Below are 20,409 nucleotides of genomic sequence, written 5' to 3' on the forward strand. Positions count from 1 at the left end.
TTTTATAAATAGATTGTTACTAAAATAAAAATATTAAAATGTGAAATTGAAATTGTCGTAATTAATAGGTTTTCCCCTTTTAATACAAAGGATTGGCAGTACTGGTTTTGTTTAAATATACATGTGTGTATGTTTTGTATTTTAAATGCAATTGCAAATTTTCGTTTGATATTTTTTTGCAAAAGTGAAAAAATTTCACAACAAAATGTGGGTTTTAAAAAATATTGCAACAGGTAAGTCCGCAAAAAACCAAATAAAAAATTATAAACTAAGAATATTAAATCGAAGTTTCTTACTAACAATATAGGTAATGTCCTTATTATGGTCAATGAGAAACCTAAATATGCTGTTGGACGAGTTGGTGCAGATTTGGTGATATCCGACGACTCTTCCATTAGTCGTACACATGCCTTTCTACATCTTACGATAACACAAAAGAGTCATATTGATAATGAGGGTCATCAAAATACGGAGCTGTTAGAGCTTGAAGATGCTGGCTCTAAATATGGTACCTTCCATAATACTGGTATTGAAAATGGTGTAGGTTTACCTAAACAAAACCGTATTCCTCTATCAGAAGGGGATCGTATACGTTTTGGTGTTTTAAAGAGCTTATGGATTGTTTCAAAAATGACACCCATTGTTACGGCATCAGCATTACCTATAGAAACTGCAAAACAATTAAAACAATGTATTCAAGTTCTCGGAGGCATTATTTTAACTGCTTGGAAGGCTACATATACGCATTTAACATTATCAGAGATTAAAATGACTCCGAAACTTTTGCATGCTGTACTCGATCAGAAACCTATTGTAACTTGTGATTATTGGTGTAGTTTGGTGCAGGCGGCACGCCGTGGACGGCATACGCTGCCTAACGCCTCATCTTATGTGCCACCAAATCCTGAGAATCTTGACTTGAGATATCGTGAGGAAAGAAAAAGTGTTTTCAAGAATATAACATTTGTATTTTTAAATGCTCGACACTTTAATACTTATGCTCCGATAGTGGAGAAGGCTGGTGGTATGAGTAAGCATTTAAATGTAGGAATACAAAAATCATTTCTAGTGCGAAAAGATGTCGTGGTTATTCATTACGTACCATCTACAGAGTCACAAAGTTCACAAACCATTAATACTATAGAAGGTAAGAAAAAGTTATTATAATGTGTATAAATAGAATTTTCCTCTCTACAGTTTTTCTTAAGATTGTCTTAAACAGCATTCACGACGTACCGTACCTGAATACGAAATCTTTTTAGCAATTATACATTGCTCAACCAAAATTCATTGCAATCCGAGTTACAAAATAGAGGAGAATTTAGATTTTGAATCCGAAACAAATGAATCCAGTGTACTGCAGAGTTCTGTACAAAGTTCTTGCAATCAAAACGATGTATCGCATCCTTTGGAGGGGGACCAAACAGAAGTTTTTATACCTGAAACTGATCGCAAAAGCACAGCCAGTACACATCTGACAGATAAATCCGCCGTTGAGTGCACTGTCACACGATCGGATCAAAACGATTCAGTAACCATAGAATCGCGAAACTTAGAACAAAAAGACACCTTGCCAAGTGATGTGGTGATGTCATCACTCCAAGTTACCGAAAGTGCACAGGAAGCTAATAAGCGTAAACGAACAAGAAGGATTCAAAAAGATCTCGGTAATGTCGATAATTCTGCAATGGATAGTGATGAAGATGATCTATTCAACTTTGCCGCTAAGAAGGCACATTTGGAAGCTAAAAGGATTTCACCCGTTACGCGAGTAACGAGACAACAAAGAAAATCGTCAAGCTCTCCACTTGACGAGAGTGCAACAACATCTGCTGCAACTATTGCAAAGCAAACACCAAAGCAGACACCTAAATCATGTGATAAACAATTGCCAATTGCAATTAATAGACGTTCCCCTAGACGTGCGATGATCAATATGTCAGGATTCCTAGAAAAGTCCCAAGCGCCACATGTAAATGATCAGAAAACAGATGTAGAGAGTCAAAATATATCAATTGCCAATAATACATCAAAGCCGGGAACTAAGCGCGCACGTATTGCCGTCTTAGATAACAGTGATGATGATGATTTGTTTTGTTTTGGTGGAAAAACTAATTCGAAAGAAGAGTCAAATCTTGCTAAACGATCACGTGCTAATGATAACGGTTGCGACTCGGATGAGGATCTATTTAACTTTGGCGGTGCTGAATCTGATCATAGACAGGAAGATGTTATAGACACCGATTCAAATAAGCAGCCACAAGCTCAGAAAAATAATTCAAAGTCAATAGTTATGCCAAAACCAAAAGCATTACCAGCAAAAATTTGTGTGTCAGATTGGCTTGACTGTTCATTAAGCGCTTTAAGTATCAAAGCCGAACAAATGAAGGATGAAATGGACGCGAATAAAAGAGAAAACAACGATTCAGGTGTAGAAGGTGATAGCAAAGAAAATGTTGATCCGTTTAAAGGTGGATGCGTGGTGACAACACTGAGCCCCCAAACGCTAATTCAAGAAAGAGAGTGGAGCAGAAATACAGATATTCCTCAAAATGAAGATTCTAATGTAATTTCCACAACCAAAAACTTTAAAAAATTTGTTAAGGTAAGTGCTGATTTTATACTACATTTTTTTATTTCTTGATGAAAACAAAAATATTTTGCAGAAATTTCAACCAAAAATGCATAAAGTGATTCGCACTGTGTCGTCCACTGTAAGCGGTTGATCAGAATAAATTTATTCATGTTATGAAATTTTGTTTACAATAAATTTTCTAAATATACTTAAAGCTTTTTTGTGATCATTAGATAATAATTTCCTTTCGAAAAGACGCGTAGCTCCAATCCACTCATGAGGCATTATATCCTTGGTAACGCTCTGTTTCAAAGATTGCTTCCGTGACACATTTTCGTTATGAATGAAACGTTTCGTCGTTTCAACTGTTGCTAATTCTACGTCCGCATTGAAAGTTTTCGTTTGTGGCGATGGATTAGTAGGTCTACTCACCTCTGTGCCCAGGTCTAAGGGTTTTAGCATTTGCTTTGGCTTCACAGGTCTCACTGCTGTCAACGACTTTGTTGATGAAACAGTCACCGAGGTATCATCTTTAAACACAGTTCCCTCTGCACTAGATACATTCAGCGTTTGGTGGTCTAAGAATTTTTCCAGTTTCTCCGGCATATTTATATTATAATGCACACTTTTTTCTGACAGCGGAAATTTCTCTCGCATCGGCCGCAACTGATTGTACAACTCAACACACTTATTACCTAACAATGCGCTAAGGCTATATAGTTTTGCCAGTACAGCGAGTAGGAGTGTGCAGGTGTCCATAAAGAAGTTATTGCGCATTAATTTAGAAAAGTATTCAGCGGCTTGTAGACAACACGCTCGTATGCGTTCATATACTCCATGCGTATTAAGTAAACGTATTAGTACATAATCGAAGTTATTTTGTGTTGGCATCTCTATCGTGTCGGCAGAGTTGAGCACGAAATCGGGCAGAGATCCGTGAAAAAGTTCAAGTTCCCTTGTAAGATCAATGCGAAGCAGTCGGCATGTAGCTGTATTACATTTTACAATCGCTCGGAATCCTATCATTCCATGAAATGAATTCTTTCGTCGTGCCATTAACCTACCCAAAAGAGCAGAAGTCTCGGCGAACTCCACTTCTTGGTGACGATGACGCCGAAAGTATTGTTGAATTGCTGTCTGCAACCGCCGAACTGCCAAAATGGTAATGTGTAATTATTTTGTATATAGTCTGAGTATTAAAAACTTACCATTCGGTGCATTCTTATTTGGAATAGTCACTGTGAGTTGAGGAGGTTTCTTTAACTCAAATTCGTTCCAGAGATCGCACATGATTACAAATTGTTTGATATGTAAACAAACTTTGTATAAAATACTACACTCTACAAACCTACAAATTTATCAGCTGTTTTGGAGAACTAATACAGAGTTACCATTTCTTATTTGAAAGTTGGTTTTGATTCCACATTACTTATACGGATTTTAATGGCGTGAATGAATATATTACATTATTTTAAAACTGCAGCATCAAACCATTATATTTTATTAAATAAAAATACAACTATTATTAAGTTCCTTAATTTTTAATAAGATATTCAATGTAAACATAGCACAGCTTTAGGCTGAAATAAAATTTATTTTTCTGGTCACCCCTTTAACATATGTGCTGTATTGTCAATTAAATGTCATTGTCCAATTTAAAGTGCGAATGTGTGTTTCGGTTTTATTTTCTGCTGTAATCAGGTATCGTGCACTTGATTCCAAAATAAGTTGATTGTACTCCCGCAACAGCGAGTGCTTTTTGTTTAATAAATACAATTATATATAGGTGCTAAATTGATAAAAAAACGGGCAAAACAGCCAACACCCGAGCTTGATTGCATTATTGAACGAGTAGAACGTGTGAGTCTTTTCAACACCAACGAAGTGATATTATGGCATTCGCCCAAAATTTAGTCAGGTGCAGCATTAATGCTGCCGTACGCAAAAGTCCCAAAAACTTAGCAAAACATGCGAATAACTTTAGTTTCCTGCAAAGGTGGGCGAATCTTAATACAATAACGAATCAACAATTTGTGCGTACATTTTCTGTTGGCACACAGCTTCAGCAAGAGTAAGTTATCCTGATTTTGATTACATTACTGCATTTATTCTAATAAATATTATTTTTTATTAGTGTGAATGTTACATTTTTACGCGCAAATGGCCAGAAAATACAGACAAAGGGAAAAGTTGGTGATACATTACTGGACGTAGTGGTGAATAATCACATTGATTTGGATGGGTTTGGTGCATGTGAAGGAACTCTTACCTGTTCCACATGCCATTTAATCTTCAAAATAGAAGATTTCGAAAAATTACCGGATAAAGCTAGTGATGAAGAACTAGATATGCTGGATTTAGCTTATGAACTTACTGAAACCTCACGGTTAGGTTGTCAAATAACCCTTTCGAAGGATATGGATGGATTGGTTGTAAGTGTGCCTACAACAATAAATGACGCACGCAGTGCGTAACCGCGGTTAAGCACTTGTTAAACTAATTGCACACTTGACGGAACTAAACAACTATACAAACATAGAGACACTGTTATATATATATATATAAAACAAAATGTAATGTAGCATTGTGATAACACCGACAAAATGTGTTCGCCGCGTCTACGTCAAATAAATTGATTGCCCGGATGTTGCTTGCATAAATGAATATAATATTTGTATATAAACCAATGCATATTGTTAAATTTTATGTATATACATATGTACATTTATATATAGTAGTTTAAATCGTCCCAATCCTGTTGAAAACTAAACCAGTAAGAACAAAGCAACATAAGTGTAAACAAAAAATTTAGAAGAATTTTAACTGCTTATTTTTATAAAATAAATATGTGCTTTAAGCGAAAATTAAATATTTGGGCTTTTACATTTTCATATTTATTACAACACTTCGCCAGTGAACTGGAAAATTCCTTTCAATCAGCGCGATCGCATGGATGTCTGTTAAAATTTGACGATATTTTTAAGAGAGATATTCTAATTAGATGTAGCATCTAATAGATATGATTTATTAAATACTCATTGCGTTCCATTTTAATTCCAATACATGTTTATACATATTTTTAACAATCGTTATGTAATGATGACTTTGCACTATCGCAAGTCTGTTTACTTTTTGTTTTGCTACCTATAAATGGTATATAGCCGATTGCTGGCAAAAGTTTTACACAGTTCAAGTAGCTATCAGTCGTAGATAAAGATATACATATTTGTAATATTACACAACTATATGACTATATATGGAAAGAAATCATATTAACAGCCTTTACGCTGTGCGATTCTCTTATAAAGCAATTCTACATGAATGTATGTAAATCAAATTTCCTGAAACCTTATGCATTGTGTTGCAATTTACAAAGTAAAAAAATTTATTTAAATAATACTCATATTTTCCCTACAAGGCATGTTTTAGGAAATCTCAATATCATTGCAAATAATAACCTTCAAATGCATTCTTATCTACTTGAATGATATTGTTGTACATACATTGTGTTGTGCATACATACTTATGAAGAACTACATCTCTATTAGGGTGTGATTTATTAATAATAATAAATAATAAAGAAGACAGGCCCCTGGAGTGCATACATATGGACATTTTGATTAAATACTGTAATGTACATATATATATGTATGTGAAATATATATTTTTCTATGTTTGTGAACATATGTATGTATGTTAAGATTTTAATTATTATTAATTGAACATGCGCATTTTATTTGCTTAGAAAAACAAGTTAAACATATTTCTTCTAAATTAATTACACTTTAATTATAGCAGTTATAAACAATAGCTACTGATAACAAGCAGAGAGGGCTAAGTTCAGACGCAGTGAGATGTTTTAACACTGTACAGCATTGTACAATTAAAAATGTTTACTTTAAAGCACTTATTAATTACCATAGATTGAACGATTGTTCCCTTTATGGGGATTACAATATTCGTTAATACTATCCTATATCGGTTTAAAAGACACTTCGCCGACTTACTTATATGTTTTATGAATAGTAAAAGACCAATTTTCTAATCTAAATATGATGATGGACGCACACTCTTATAATCTGTTCAGTCGTCTCTTCCGACCGTCAACACAAATAGTTTCTATTGTGTAGAGTGTTTGCTTTTATCGTGGAGAAACGTTCGAAAATAATGAATGAAAATGCGATGAGTTGACAGTCTATAGCTGGATATAAATGCGGAACCCTTTCCCTTATGTACACCCAATTCTTGTGGGTGCGCTGTATATAAAATGGCATCTTGGCGGTCGATTCGAATCAGGATCCACTATCCCCGTATCAAACTTTAACCATTCCAATTTTGTCTGACCATCCAATTCGGAGCACCTCACCTAATTAGCTTGAGAATGATGTCGTTACCTCGCACTTGTATTAACGAATGTTTTATTGTATCTAGGATACTTGAGTTCCCAAATTCTAAGGTCTTGATGAATTCCAACTCTGTTCTGTAAGTATCAAACGGTCCCAATGAATATTCGTATTTTTTATTAAATATTAAACAGTAACAACAACAACAACAACAACGCTTTTATGTCAAATACAAATTTATTCAGGTCTATTAAATAAAAATAATTTAATATATACACAAGTTGCTACATTAACTTATTTGTAAGATTTTTTGATTTTTTGTTTTTTGTTTTTTTGTTTTTCCTCCATTCTCATTTCTCTTCTCTTTTCTGTTTCGTATCGTATAATTCATCAATAGCTGATTAATATTTATATGTAATTTAATTTTAAAATTGTTCCTTAGTTTAAACGACTGATATGAGCTGGAGCAACGTACCCACGTACGTCATGCCCCAGTCGATGAGTCGAAATTATTCACGCGTATTTTAGGGAAGCCTAACAACATAATATTAAAGAGACTGTGTCTTTAAGAAGATGTTTATTTCTCACATTTCGTACAATATGTATGTAGATAGAATAAATAAATAAATTAAATAAATTAGAAGCAGTGAAGTATATATGTATAAATTAGGTTCGTCGGGTTTGGTGATGGAATGAAGAATGGACCGCAGCTCAACAGTGTTTTCACAAGTTTGCACCCGCTCCAATTTGCATGTTCGATTGGGTTTCCGCCTCCGCTGGCAGCCGAGCAAATAAATACAGGTGTTGTCGTCGTGATTGCGTCCACGTACCATACATACTACATGCATGCACGAACTTACAAACGAAAGTTTTAGCGGATATCTGATTTGTTTGTCGTTCGAATGCGTTTCTTGGTATGTACGGTCTTGTTTGTTTATGTGTTTCGGTGTTATTTAATGTGTGATGACAAATATCGTTTTTGTATAAGCGTCAGTTCGTATGCTCAAACCACTTCCGACTGGCATCCACACCTTATTTCGTTACTCTAGGTATCTAGGTAGTGTGTGTGATAGCAGACAGTGGTTGTGGTTGAATTATTCGCTTTGCGCATTGAACGTTTTCCTTGATTAGTTAACATACGCCATGGAGGCACCCTTCCGATCGAAATGCCGCACGCGCACGAAGAGGAATGCAGCGACTAGAGATGCTACCGCCAGCACCAACAATAGCATGACAAGGCCACCGACGAAGCTCGGCACTGACATACAAATCGTCTCAGGATCAGCTGATCGTGCCGATTGTATGACTACGGTCTCGTTGTTGGAATTATTGTTGAGCGCAAAGTTGACATCGCCGGGCGCCACCACTTGTATGGTGCGGCTCGTGTTCACGTCGGTCATCTCCTGCGTGTCTCGCTTGTAAATACGTGGTTTCACGACAATATCCATTGTATCACGTCGTCTGCGTACGCCACGCAAATCGTCGAGTCCCTCTACCGAACGTGGACGTCCACCTAACGACACTAGATTTCCACCCTCGATATCGTCTTTACGCTTCACAGTGCTATAGAGGCCAGGTTGGCCGGGTAATGGTGGTGGTGGCATATGCAAATCATGTGCGCCTTGTGGTGTCGCTTGTGAACTTTGTAGAGCAGCCTCGGGTGTTGTGACGCCAGCAGTTTGTGCTTGTGGTGAGGGTACTACATCGGGTTGGTTTTCAGAGTAGGCGCCGGTAGCATCGGCAGCTTGGTGACGTGGATCTGGATAGGCGGCTGGTGGCAGACCACCTAATGGATAATCATTGCGGTCATATGGTTCTGGTGCGCCATATTCAGCCGAGAGCGCATTATTACCAATCTGTGGCACACCGTATTCACCACCTGGTAGTCCTGGTCCGCACTTCGGTTCAGGGCAGTTGTAGCGGCATACTTGTATCACACACTGGAAGTGCACATTCATAGAGTCGGGGAATTTGAAGGCTTGGAAGTAGGCGAAACTGACAACCGACGCTGATGGTCCGAAATTCTTAATCTTCTGGAATTTGCTCATAATCTTTGGACGTACAACACAACCATTCTGATCAACCAATTGTATGGGTGCGCGTTTGCCATCGTGAGCTACACAATTACGTACCAACATATCGAATTTGTTTTCGTCATCCTTAATAGCCAAAACCATAGTCATTGTCTGTCCAATTTTCACAATGCCAGATACTTCAGAAGCCCATGGACCTTTGCCTACTTGAATTTGCATCCAACACTGTAGATTATCACCGAGGAAGTTGGCAGTAACCGCATGCAACATATCAACTTGGAATGGACGGAATGTGACAGCCTTTTCGTAAAAATCATACCAAGTACAACGCAATTTTCTGGCCTGATCCCACACCTCTTGCACATAAGGATCATATTGTATGATAATCGTATTCTCCACATAACTACCCGAAGGCGTTGGCGCGCCATAACCGGCCGCATTGTGATTAGCCGAACTTGTCATGCCGCAACTGTTGAGGAAGATCTCAAATGTGGCGCTCAGATGACCGGTACCAGGTTTCAGGTGCACACAGTGTGGATCGCTATAAAAGCCCTTCGAGAAGATCATACCGTAGAAAGGACGATCGAACTCAATGTTAACACGCATATGTGTCTTCTCGCATTGCACCTGCAAGTGTTTAATTTGTGGACTATCATTGGTGGCAGAGAGCGGCCAAGCATCGTCGGAGATCTCGTTGCTAACTCCAGCGGGCACGGGACCTTGCTGAGCGCCGTACACGGGCGATGGTGCAGGCGGGCCGTAAACGGATCTATGTTCCAGCGGTAGTGATGCTGAGTCGACATGTGGTCCTTCGCAGACAGCGTCCTATGTGAAGTGAAGAGAAATGTGATAAATATTATATTTTAAATGTTTTTTGTTTAGATAAGAGGGGTTAATGAAAAGTATGGGCTATTTATTACTACACCAGGAGATTTGATGAGAACTCTTGAACTCTCTCGAAGGTTTTATTTCTCAATAAAATTTATAAAAATTAAAAATATTTTTTTATTTATAAATATGTAATTATATTAACAGTTGTTGGCGAACCTTATCAGCATTACTTAATGCAAGGCATTTACAATGCAAATTAACATGATTAAGCTGTTAACGCAGCGTTGACTGTCACGTTGAAAGCGATTCATTGCGCAAATACCATATTTTCATGTGTTCGAAGTCAACATTTTGACGAAATCATTACGGTTACGTAACGGCATAAATACACACGTATGTGCATATGTATATGTTGAAGAAAAGTGAAACATAAATCAAATTATTGCTGACTATAAAGAAAATGGTTATAATTTTTTGATTAAATCACCATAGCATCGAAACGCATTTCAGGTACAACAATTTATATTAATACCCTGTGTATATATATATACACCTTTTGCAAATTCGATACACCTCGCTGACGAAAAAGTTACAAAACACCAAGAGAAGAAGAAAAAAATGTTATGTCTTCAAGCAGCCAAACCTTTAAGGTAACAAAAGCCGCTGTAATTGCCTTTTTCCAGTTGCATAACAGCCAACGAAACGAAAAGCTTCAAGCTACACTAATTTCGCTGAGTTGGGTTTTTAATATGCCATAAATAAAAACGATTTTATGTGCAACTGTGTGATTGTGTGTATGTATGTACGCAGCTGCGTTTTGTAGGCTTCAGGTAATCTTCCGACCGACAAAAACAGATTAACGTGCGCTTGTGAGGTTTTTTTTTTAGCTTTTTGGTGGGTACAGCCATCAACAAATTAAAGCGAAAGAGCTGAACACCGTCCCAAAATAATGCGGTGTAAAAACCCGAAAATTATTTTTGTCATACATATGTACAAGTGTAACTACATAGTATATGCGGGCATAAGCAGTTGCACTTAAAATGTGGCATTAGGGTGGGGCGATTTTTTATTATAAAACAAAGCAGGTGAACTTTTGGTCTCCCCAACTCTTTAACTTTAAATAGATAACGAAATTTCGAGTTTTATAAGAACTTGAATCGTAGCTATAACATACATATAACAACAAAAATTAGAATATTAGCAACTGTGTTTTTTCGAATCTCAGATTGGTATAAAAATGTATCATATATTAGGTCTACAACTTTGTTTCCGCCGTTTTTTTGTAAATTTAAGTTTTTTTATATAAAGGGTTACAAATATCGATGAGCCTCAGCCGCACTTTTCTTGGGATTAAAAATGAAAAGCAAAATTTCCCACAAATGTCGAGAATTCGGATCAAAAAGTGACATTTTCAGTTGAGAATAAGTTTGGGATGCAAACAGATTTCTACAAATATTTTGTTGGGTTAATGTTGACACAAATGTCCAAAATCGATATAAAACGATTTAATCGATTTAATCGACCAGTGCTTGACCCTAGAGACATATTGGAAAACGGCGGAAGCAAAGTTGTAGACCAATATATGAAAGATGAATGAAAAACGTTTCCACTATATATTAATGGTATTCTTCATATGTTCCTTTGGCAAAACCGACCCAGCTTAATGCACAAAAAGTATTATACAACATTTGCTGCAGCCCTTTCTGAGTATCCCGCAAAGAGTTAATGTGGTTCGAAGTGACTGGCGCTGTTACTACAACAACAAGAAGTAAAACCAACATAAATGTGCAACTACAATCATACCAGTGCAGACATATGAGATCATTGTTGTTTTGGCTGTGAAAATTTCCGCCAAACATTTTGTTAAGAAATCAGTTACAATTTTACTGGAATGTGTACGAATGAAGCGGATGTTGTGACTTTTGTCTTTTTGGCTTAAACACACACACATACACAGTCACCTACGTATCTTCTATCTATATATGTACATATGTATGTAAGTAGGCACAAGTAAATCGTTCGTAAAATACATATATTACCTTGTCATTTTAATGGTATGAGTGCGCATGCATTGCTGTTGTTGGTGTTACAAATTTTCGTTTTTAATGTCGGAATGTTAAAATCGAAAGTTGTTTAGAGCGAAAAAACAGTTTAAAGATAATTGAAAAAACAAATAAACGAAAGAAATTTCAAAAGAGAAAAAAAAGCCGAACAAATGGAAGCTGTGAGTTTAGCTGTGATTTGGTGCGAGTTTCGAAAGCCGAAATTCGGCAGAACTGGTTACATAAGCATGTGGATCCGATAAGTAGACCCATAACAACATGTGTATGCATAAAAATGCAGCTAATTTGCGTAATTGGAAAGTATGATTGGGAGCAAAATGATGATCGTTTTAATATTCATAATTCGTTGTAGGCCTTCGAATAAAATTTTCCATGCAGACTCTGGTTGAATGATCGAGTAAAACTTACAAAAATCGTATTAATGGCAGTGAGCAATGGTAAGAAGAGCATTGGAATATTATTATTACTAAATATACCACGAAATCTGTTAATATATATTTTTTAGTACGATAACTGCTTCACTGGGTTCACAGTGCAATATCTCTTAAATTAATATAGATATGAAAAGCAGTGAAAATATCTGAATGAACTCTAAACTGGAATCAGGTGGCATATTGGAACGTTGAAAGCAAGGAAACAAGTATCGAAGTCAGTTAGAGAGTCAGAATCTGAAGTGTCTTTAAAATATTCGCTTGCGTGCCTAAGTAATAATGAGCAAATTAAGCACAAAAATACTTTCATATATAAGAAGATTAAGATTAAAAGAGTCTGTGCATTAGACATGTGATTAATAAAGCACGAAAATAATATTTGTAGAAGAAAGTCAAAACTTGAACAAATTAGAGCATAACTGCGCTGTAGCGCTAAACAACTCAGCGAGTGGCAAAACCGGCATGTAATCTATGGAAAAAGTGTCTTGTACATATGTATGTATGCATAAAATGGCATTGTACTATATGGTGTGTAAATATGTACACTTGAGGCATGAAGAATCAAATAAATATAATTTATGGAGTAAAAGTAATTTTTTCACTCAACTGATGCCAATTAATATATTAATTGCTCATAAATGCATGTTTGCTTCTACTGAGTTATAATACATATGCATTTATTGCATGTACGAGTATATAAGCTGATACCGAGTATTATTTTGCATGTACTCTGGAGCATATTCTCATTTGCATATAAGCGCAGAAATGTACATGGAAATAGTATATCACAGCACAATTAAATTTTGCAGCTTCTACTGTCTGCCGTTATTCTTGGCCGTATATGCCGCAAGCAAGAATCTCCGTTCGCTCTCCTAAGAATAGCTCCCGATAAGTATGTATGTACATAGTTAAATGAAGAATTGAATTTACAGTTGAAAGGAGCGTTAAATAAAGCAGATGACCTCAAGCGACATATTTTTTTTTAACCATATATGGTCCTATTGTATTCCCCTGGAAACCCAACTCATCAATGGCGGTAACAAAATTAATTGTTCCAATTTCAAATATTTGCTAAAAATCTTCATTGGCTATGTATATAGTGTGCGCATCAGCGTTATACTCACCTTCGCTATGAACACTAAGCAGAATAGAGTTGCGAGCACAGAAGGCCGCAATTGTCGCCCCATTTTATTGGTTTTACTGTGTTTTGGTTTGATTGAGATTTATTGAAATTTTGTTGTGTGTAATTGTAGGCTTTGCTCGACTTTTAGCTGTACTTCTCCGACATGCACATATACCCGACTGCGAGGCGGAAGGAAACCACCGCACCGTTTAAAGAGTTAACTGAAATTAGAAGAAGAAGAAGGAGAATGTTAATAATACTTTAACAATAAAAATTTTAAATAAAAAATTACTAAAATGATTAAGATAGAGAAAAGGAGAGCTTGTTAGGTAGTTGTTAAGAATCTGTATTGAATAATGATTGAAATTAGCATTTGTACTCATTGAGTCGTAATTTGATCAGAATTTCAAATTTGATAAAATATTATATTCAGTCAACAAAAATATATTTTTCCTAGAGGTAATCAATCAATCTGGCTAATAATATTATTTATGCTCAAAATTTAATTTTTAATACAACTTTAAGCTCCTCTCAGTTATAATTTTGTATTTGTATATATATATATACATATGTATATGTCATCATTTGCGAATATTTTTTGCTTAACTCAAAACGCGATTTGCGGTTTGGCATTCACAATGTGAAGACGTTGAAAAATTTACCGTTGCACAAATCAAATGCGCGTTGTAGCGACAAAGTGAGAGCACTATGGACCACTTTCTATTTTCACTACAAAAACAATATGAACAACTATACATATATATGAATATGCGGCATATTCTATCGCCTTCGACTAACTGAATGGTAGACGACTTAAGCTAAATACAACAAAAAAACACGAACTGAGCAATTTAGTTTGTAGGCAATTGATAATACAAACCAAACAAGCACCAGCTGCATGAGACTACATGCATATACCATATTTATATACATACATATTCACCAGTCATGAAGCCACGAGTGTCTGTGAATTGATGCAAAGATAAAGACACAACAATGTGACAGTCACAACAACAAAAGAAAAAAATTAGCCGACGCTTAAGCATCAACGCCAACGCGCATGCGATGAAGAGCTTGAATGAAACTCACATAACTGACGCATTCATTAGAGTCTTGAGGAGGTCTATCACTCACTCACTGCTATTGGTATGCATGGATTACTCCTCTAAGTGTAAAGATATGTAAACAAATTTATGCATTAATTATATAGTAAGAAGTCAGTTTTTAACTTTAATGCAACAGTGCATATCACATCATCCTAAATGTAGGCAACATATTTTAACTTTTTGTCCAATTCTGTGTATTCTAACGAAGTCTCACACTTAATATTTTGTGATTTTGAAATTTCGTGGTATTATAAAGCGGTTTTTATACAACTCTCTACAAGTTTGTGAGTTTTTCAAAAACACAGAAAAAACAGCATCGTTAATAAATATTGCGCTCGAATAAGGCCAGAGAAACATATTTTGTGACCTCTGATTAATTTTCTTGAGACATGGTTGCCAGTTTTATAACTTGACGACGTCATATATGGTTTGGTTTATTGGAAAAACCAAAAATTTTATTTAAAAACGTGTCTATATTCTAGCTTAGATTTGGGCACAATGTGTCTTCTTGTTTTTGTTTTTGAAAGTCAAATAATAATCTTAAAAATATTATTAAACTCCATCATAGTAAAGAGAAGATTACAAAATTATTTATAATCGCCGTCAAATTTACTTTTCTTAGTTAATTCACTAAAATTACCTTTTTTCAACTTCACTGAGCAAGTAAATCACAATTTTATTTAAAATTTGTTACAAAATTCCGCGTTGTGCGAGTGCAGAATATATCAGTTATTAGTGTTAAATTCAATCTGAAAGATTTTTTTTATTATCAATATTATAAACAACTCACTTGTAAGAATCAGTTTAATATTATAGTTATATATATTTCAATATATATTTTATTAATTATATTTATTTAATTATTGTTCACTACACATTTGTGTATTATTCGTCATGTAATTATTACAAAAAAAAAATCAATTAACGGTATTTTTTTTTGTTTTGTTGACAACACGTGACACCGATCAAATCAACATTTAATTGTATTTTATGTGTTATGTGTGTGTGTGTGTGTATGTGTGCACAAATGATGACAATCCGTCCGCTATGCGCGTGCAACTTGCCACGACAACGACGACACAATGCTTAACAGACATGAAATGACTAACTGGATACGCACAGTTAGATGCGGCTACAACGCTACCCACTGACCGACCGACCGACCGATCCGCTGCGATATTGAACTAGCGATGCTGCGTACGCGAGTAAAATAAAACATGAAGAAAATTCAATAAATGTGTAACAAATGCAGATGTGCAACTGAACGCGGTTAAATAGACACGATTATGTGCATACATAAATACACATAATATATGCATAAATATGTAGACGAATGAAGAAGCGCAGTAACGAATATACGAAAGCAATAAAAAAGAGAAAAAAATTACTAAAATTCATAAAGAAAGAAAGAAGAAGAAGTCTAGGCCGCAAGCTTACCTGGCCTAAAGCCACATATAGCACTTCCAATAAGCAACAACACACCGTTAAAGATTATCATATATGTATATGTATGCATCTATGAGTATGTACTAGTATGCATGTGCAACTGAATTTATTTTGTGTAAATATTTAAATATAATTTTTTTTTATATCAGCGTGTGTGTGTGTGTTTGTTTGTGTTGTGCATGCTGAGTGAGAGGAATGTCACTTTCCACTTGCAAAAATCGGTGAGATGCGTCGCATCATCTGCTTCAACCAGCCAACCAGCCAACCAGCCAGCCAGTTAATCATTCATCACACCGCCACCGCCAGTGGCTAGCCTACATGTCGTACATGGCGTATGGGTAATGTTGTACCAACCTGTTATGTGCCTATGCATATGTATGTATGTGTGTGTATTGTGATGTTAGCTTGCTGCTTATTATACACTCGTATATGCACAAATATGCTTTTGTCAACAAAATAAATAAAGAAAGTCGAAAAAAAATGTAAAAAGCAAACGAATGAGCGAATTCAATCACACACATACATATATGTAGCTGCAGACATACATAACTGCTTTCGGCGTGCGCACTTTTATTAATGTTTTTGCTTTTATTTTTTGTGTTTTACGATATTTTTATTTTTATTTTTTGGTTAACTTTTAGCAACGAAAGCTGTTGCTTATTCATTCACCTTTTAGTTGCTCATTTGAAAGGAAATTTAATTACCGCGACTATTTGGTGGTCAGCCGGCCCGTTTGAGCTTTATGCTAGTATAGGTTTAAAGCAGCAATGACCGACCGGCATGCCGTATGAGTTATGTGTCATTATGTTTCATTTATGTTTAGATGTTGTTGTACTTGTACGCATTGCAACATAAAAGTTTAATGTCACCATAAAAACCAGATGCTAAGTATTTTTAACATAATGAATGAGAATAAAAAAAATAGTTTTTAGTTTAGTAGCCGCATGCGATACAAGAAAATATAGAGTTCAAGTTCTCGCGCGTCACAGATTTCCATTTTATGAAAATGCGTTTATTTGCCACATAAATGGAGGAGAACATGGTGACTAGCATTATACTAATATATTTATTATTGACGCTTTAAAAATATTTTTTTTTTCGAATGTATGTATTAGCTTTGAGAAATGCTTAATTGTGTATTTTCTTTATTTTTTTGTCTTTTTTTTTAAATAAAATACATTTTTTTTTTAAGTGGAAACTTGAAATTTTGCTAAAAATCAAGTAAAAATTAAAATTCAATTTTTTTTAAATAAAATAATTTTTTTTTATGTGGAAACATGAATTTTTGCTAAAAATCAAGTAAAAATTAAAATTCAATTTTTTTAATTTTTTTTTAGTGGAAACTTGAAATTTTTTCTAAAAATTGAGTAAAAATTAAAATTCAGTAAAACTCATATCTCAAATGTTTCTGAATATAGGGAATTCCAAGTGGACTGTGTTATTTTTTTTATAAAAGAAAAGCTTTCCACAAAGCCTAAGTAAACTGCAGAAAAATAATTTCGTTCACGGCAGACCTCTATTTTTCTTGGTTTATCGAAAATTTGAGTTCAGTATCTAAAAAATCTTAAAAATTTTACTTCTTAACAAAAAAATCAAAAGCAAAATAATTATTATTTTTTTTCGTAAATAATGTAGTCTCACTGTATAAAATCCGGGTGATGTACTTTTACTAGCAGACTACATATGTACATATTTTTCTGCACACTTACATTACAAACACTAATGGAAAGCATGTGAATACTCATAACCAGTTCCCTAGCGGCGACATCTTCAACCAAATGATAACCAAATACTACAAGCATACTTGCAAACACACACCGTTACATACATACATATAGCCATAGTTGGGGGGACCACTGAGACACCAGCTGTTGCCGCTGTTGAGCAAGTGTGCTATTAACCTACTGAAATGGTAAACAGTACAAGCATGCCGACTAGCCAACTAATGCGACTAACTACTGACCACATTTCGGCCTCCGTTTGTGTATTGTGTCGCTGAAGACTTGGCGTGATCGCAAAGCTTGTATTGCTTGTAATTATGCTCAACATTGTGGACAGCGGTTTGATTTTTTAAATGGTTACAACTCTTTGAGCAGTCATACTAATGATGTCTACTGATGTGTGCTATGTTATGTTTAAGTAACTTATGTGCGCAAGGGCACAAGAAAATTTAGTTCATTTAAATGTCAGTTTTTTATATGAAACTTTTTGAGGTTATATAGTATCAGTGTAAAAAACGTGTGATAATTCCTGAATTCTCAACATCTGTTGTCCCTTAAAAACTTGTGTCGTTTTTTTGATTATGAAGAGAGATTGAAAACGAAATTTAAAGGTGTTTTAAACAGCGACAAGTGAGGTCAAGGTGCTTTCCATACGTACCCACTAAACCTCATCCTACCTGAACACGAAAATTTCTATAAATCAGTACTACAGCTACTTTTGTTTATTTGAAGAATGCCAAGATGTCTCCTTTTTCTCGCGGAATAAAAAAAAATTGTATTAAAATAATTTAAAAAAATATTTTTTTTATAAATTTTTTTTTTATGAAATATTTTTGTTTAATTTTCAAACTAAAATACTACAAATAATATTATTTTGTATTTGAATGTTTAAAATAACAATTTACGTTAAGACACTAACTTACAGCTGCCACATAATCTGTCAGATGTGGCACTTCAGCGGGGCTAATAAGCAAAAACTTGGCAGAAGAGCCAACTCCAACTGCACCATAAAGCAAGCACGCGCTCTTTAAGCCCACAACAAGCTTACAAGCTATTGAGGCGCCATACGCTTATGACTAGCAATGAGAGAGCACGGAAAGTTAACTGTATTTTAAGCCGCCTGGCACTGATGTGCCATGCATAGAACTTGAAATGTGAATATAGAGAGCTGTCAATTGTAGCAGAGGTTGGCTCTCACTTAACTCACGAGTATACTAGTTTGCTGATAACACTCGCAAATATTGCTCGCTCTATGTGGGTATGTCTGTTTGTATTCGTAACGGCTATATTTGTGCAGTTATATTTATTATTAGTTTTTTACTTTATTTTTCACTATTCTTCTCTTGCTTCTCTGGCGGCTGCTTTTTATTTACTGTTTACCTTTCTCATTTTTCAACATTTTTTTTTTGTTGTTCTTTTACATTCACAGCATTTTTTGTTCATTGAATCGCCGCTGCTGTTGTTGTTGTTGCTGTTTCAGTTTGTGTGCGGTTTTTTTCTCGCGGCATGTCTTTAAGTTTTATTTGCTTGTTTGTCGTAAGTGAAAGTTGTTCGAAACGGTTGAAGGCAGCGATGCCGGAGTAGTAACACTGGTGTGTACTCCTATATATATTTAAATGCAAATGCGAGTGTTTGTTTCTGAGTGTGTGTGTGTTTGTGTAGAAGCAATGCTGGTTATTGCGTGAGTGTGTTGTATCTTAATTTGCGTGCAGATAAGGTTATCTGTAGGTTTCATATCCAACGCGCATCTTTTTAATTATGGCAATTTCAGCGCAGCATTATTCCATAGACACTCGTCTCGATTCTACGTGAGAATCTGCCTTCGTGCTTTGCTTAGTAATTAGTGGTTGCATACAGTAGATGCATAGTGGTTTGTGTGAAGCTTTACACCTGCGCACATTTTATTGGTTTTGCGCATGCGTGTGACTGAGAATATGCGCGCGCTTGTGATATTCAACTTGATGTTCTACATTGCACAGACAGATTGGTATTTCACGTAGAAGCACTTAGTTTTTTGTACAATTTGGGTTTTTTTAGTGGGAATTTCACTTTTACTCACTTTATCGTGTGCTTAATGAATTCATTCTATTTGAAGGTCATACATGCATACATACATATATATAATATGTAGAATGTCTGTACGCACCAAGCATAGCCAGTAGAAAGAGTTGTTAGCCTTCAATGAGTGATTTTCACATTTATGCTTCTACCCAATGGGTTTTAAGACCAAATCAAATTTAAAATTTCATCTACAGTTAATAATTTTATGTATTCAAAATTATGAAGCTGTTAACGCTAATATTTGGTCTTTCAATTTTATAATTTCGTTTTATTTACATAAATTTTGTATGTGAACTTTTTTTCCGCACCCACATTCGCCAGCCATAATAGTTTCACTCTACTTCATCGACAACAACAACAGCAACGCGCAAAATTTAATTTCACTTATTGATTTGAATTGCCACAGCCGGTATGAAACGATGTGGGGCAAATTGGTGTAGCACAGTTTAAAAATTTCGCTCAATTTTCAATGTGAAAACGGCGCTGAGTGGCGCTGAGTTTCGTACATCACAACAACCAACCATAAAAACAACAACAACTTTTAGGCAAACATACTTTGAAATCAGTATTCACCTAAATGTGCAATCATTAACAAGTTAACTACTTGCAACATTCAACAACAATGCAAACAACACACGATACCACAAGCAGCATTAACAGCAGCAGCAGCAACAAT

At 35.3% G+C, this 20,409-nt stretch overlaps 4 protein-coding genes across 5 annotated transcripts in view; 2 read left to right on the plus strand and 2 right to left on the minus strand.

Annotated features, from left to right (window-relative positions):
- The first annotated feature begins 61 nt into the window (after positions 1-61).
- On the plus strand, positions 62-2,783 carry LOC105213373 (nibrin). Its single transcript, XM_011186121.3, has 4 exons — positions 62-233; positions 308-1,147; positions 1,209-2,605; positions 2,667-2,783. The coding sequence occupies exons 1-4, from the start codon at positions 206-208 to the stop codon at positions 2,724-2,726; spliced, it is 2,325 nt and encodes a 774-aa protein (XP_011184423.1). The 5' UTR covers positions 62-205; the 3' UTR covers positions 2,727-2,783.
- On the minus strand, positions 2,687-3,945 carry LOC105213379 (uncharacterized). The gene is made up of 2 exons (XM_011186133.3): positions 3,784-3,945; positions 2,687-3,726 (listed from the first exon to the last, which is right to left on the minus strand). Exons 1-2 carry the CDS (start codon positions 3,863-3,865, stop codon positions 2,747-2,749), a joined length of 1,062 nt encoding a protein of 353 aa, XP_011184435.1. The 5' UTR covers positions 3,866-3,945; the 3' UTR covers positions 2,687-2,746.
- A 295-nt stretch (positions 3,946-4,240) lies between these two features.
- Positions 4,241-5,444, plus strand: LOC105213364 (adrenodoxin-like protein 2, mitochondrial). The gene is made up of 2 exons (XM_011186108.3): positions 4,241-4,646; positions 4,710-5,444. Exons 1-2 carry the CDS (start codon positions 4,468-4,470, stop codon positions 5,047-5,049), a joined length of 519 nt encoding a protein of 172 aa, XP_011184410.1. The 5' UTR covers positions 4,241-4,467; the 3' UTR covers positions 5,050-5,444.
- A 1,692-nt stretch (positions 5,445-7,136) lies between these two features.
- The window catches only part of LOC105213348 (cuticlin-4), a 28,173-nt gene continuing 14,900 nt past the window's right edge, over positions 7,137-20,409 (minus strand). Inside the window, exons 1-3 of one of the 2 annotated variants that reach the window (XM_011186097.3) lie at positions 15,146-15,259; positions 13,401-13,620; positions 7,137-9,776 (exon numbers count right to left, since the gene is read on the minus strand). In XM_011186097.3, the coding sequence (XP_011184399.1) occupies positions 8,046-9,776; positions 13,401-13,463 (1,794 nt within the window). In that variant the 5' untranslated portion in view covers positions 13,464-13,620; positions 15,146-15,259 and the 3' untranslated portion in view covers positions 7,137-8,045. Of the gene's footprint in view, positions 9,777-13,400; positions 13,621-15,145; positions 15,260-20,409 lie in introns of those variants that run through there. The other variant, XM_011186088.2, reaches the window with a different exon arrangement.

This window comes from Zeugodacus cucurbitae, chromosome 4, assembly GCF_028554725.1.
Source record: "Zeugodacus cucurbitae isolate PBARC_wt_2022May chromosome 4, idZeuCucr1.2, whole genome shotgun sequence".
Classification (NCBI taxonomy): domain Eukaryota; kingdom Metazoa; phylum Arthropoda; class Insecta; order Diptera; family Tephritidae; genus Zeugodacus; species Zeugodacus cucurbitae.

Coding starts and splice junctions, on each gene's coding strand:
- LOC105213379 (XM_011186133.3), bottom strand. CDS start 3,865: ATGTGCGATCTCTGGAACGAATTTGAGTTAAAGAAACCTCCTCAACTC. Junction 3,727..3,783: donor AAATAAGAATGCACCGAATG/GTAAGTTTTTAA, acceptor CCATTTTGGCAG/TTCGGCGGTTGCAGACAGCA.
- LOC105213373 (XM_011186121.3), top strand. CDS start 206: ATGTGGGTTTTAAAAAATATTGCAACAG. Junction 1,148..1,208: donor AACCATTAATACTATAGAAG/GTAAGAAAAAGT, acceptor GTTTTTCTTAAG/ATTGTCTTAAACAGCATTCA. Junction 2,606..2,666: donor ACTTTAAAAAATTTGTTAAG/GTAAGTGCTGAT, acceptor AATATTTTGCAG/AAATTTCAACCAAAAATGCA.
- LOC105213364 (XM_011186108.3), top strand. CDS start 4,468: ATGGCATTCGCCCAAAATTTAGTCAGGTGCAGCATTAATGCTGCCGTA. Junction 4,647..4,709: donor GGCACACAGCTTCAGCAAGA/GTAAGTTATCCT, acceptor ATTTTTTATTAG/TGTGAATGTTACATTTTTAC.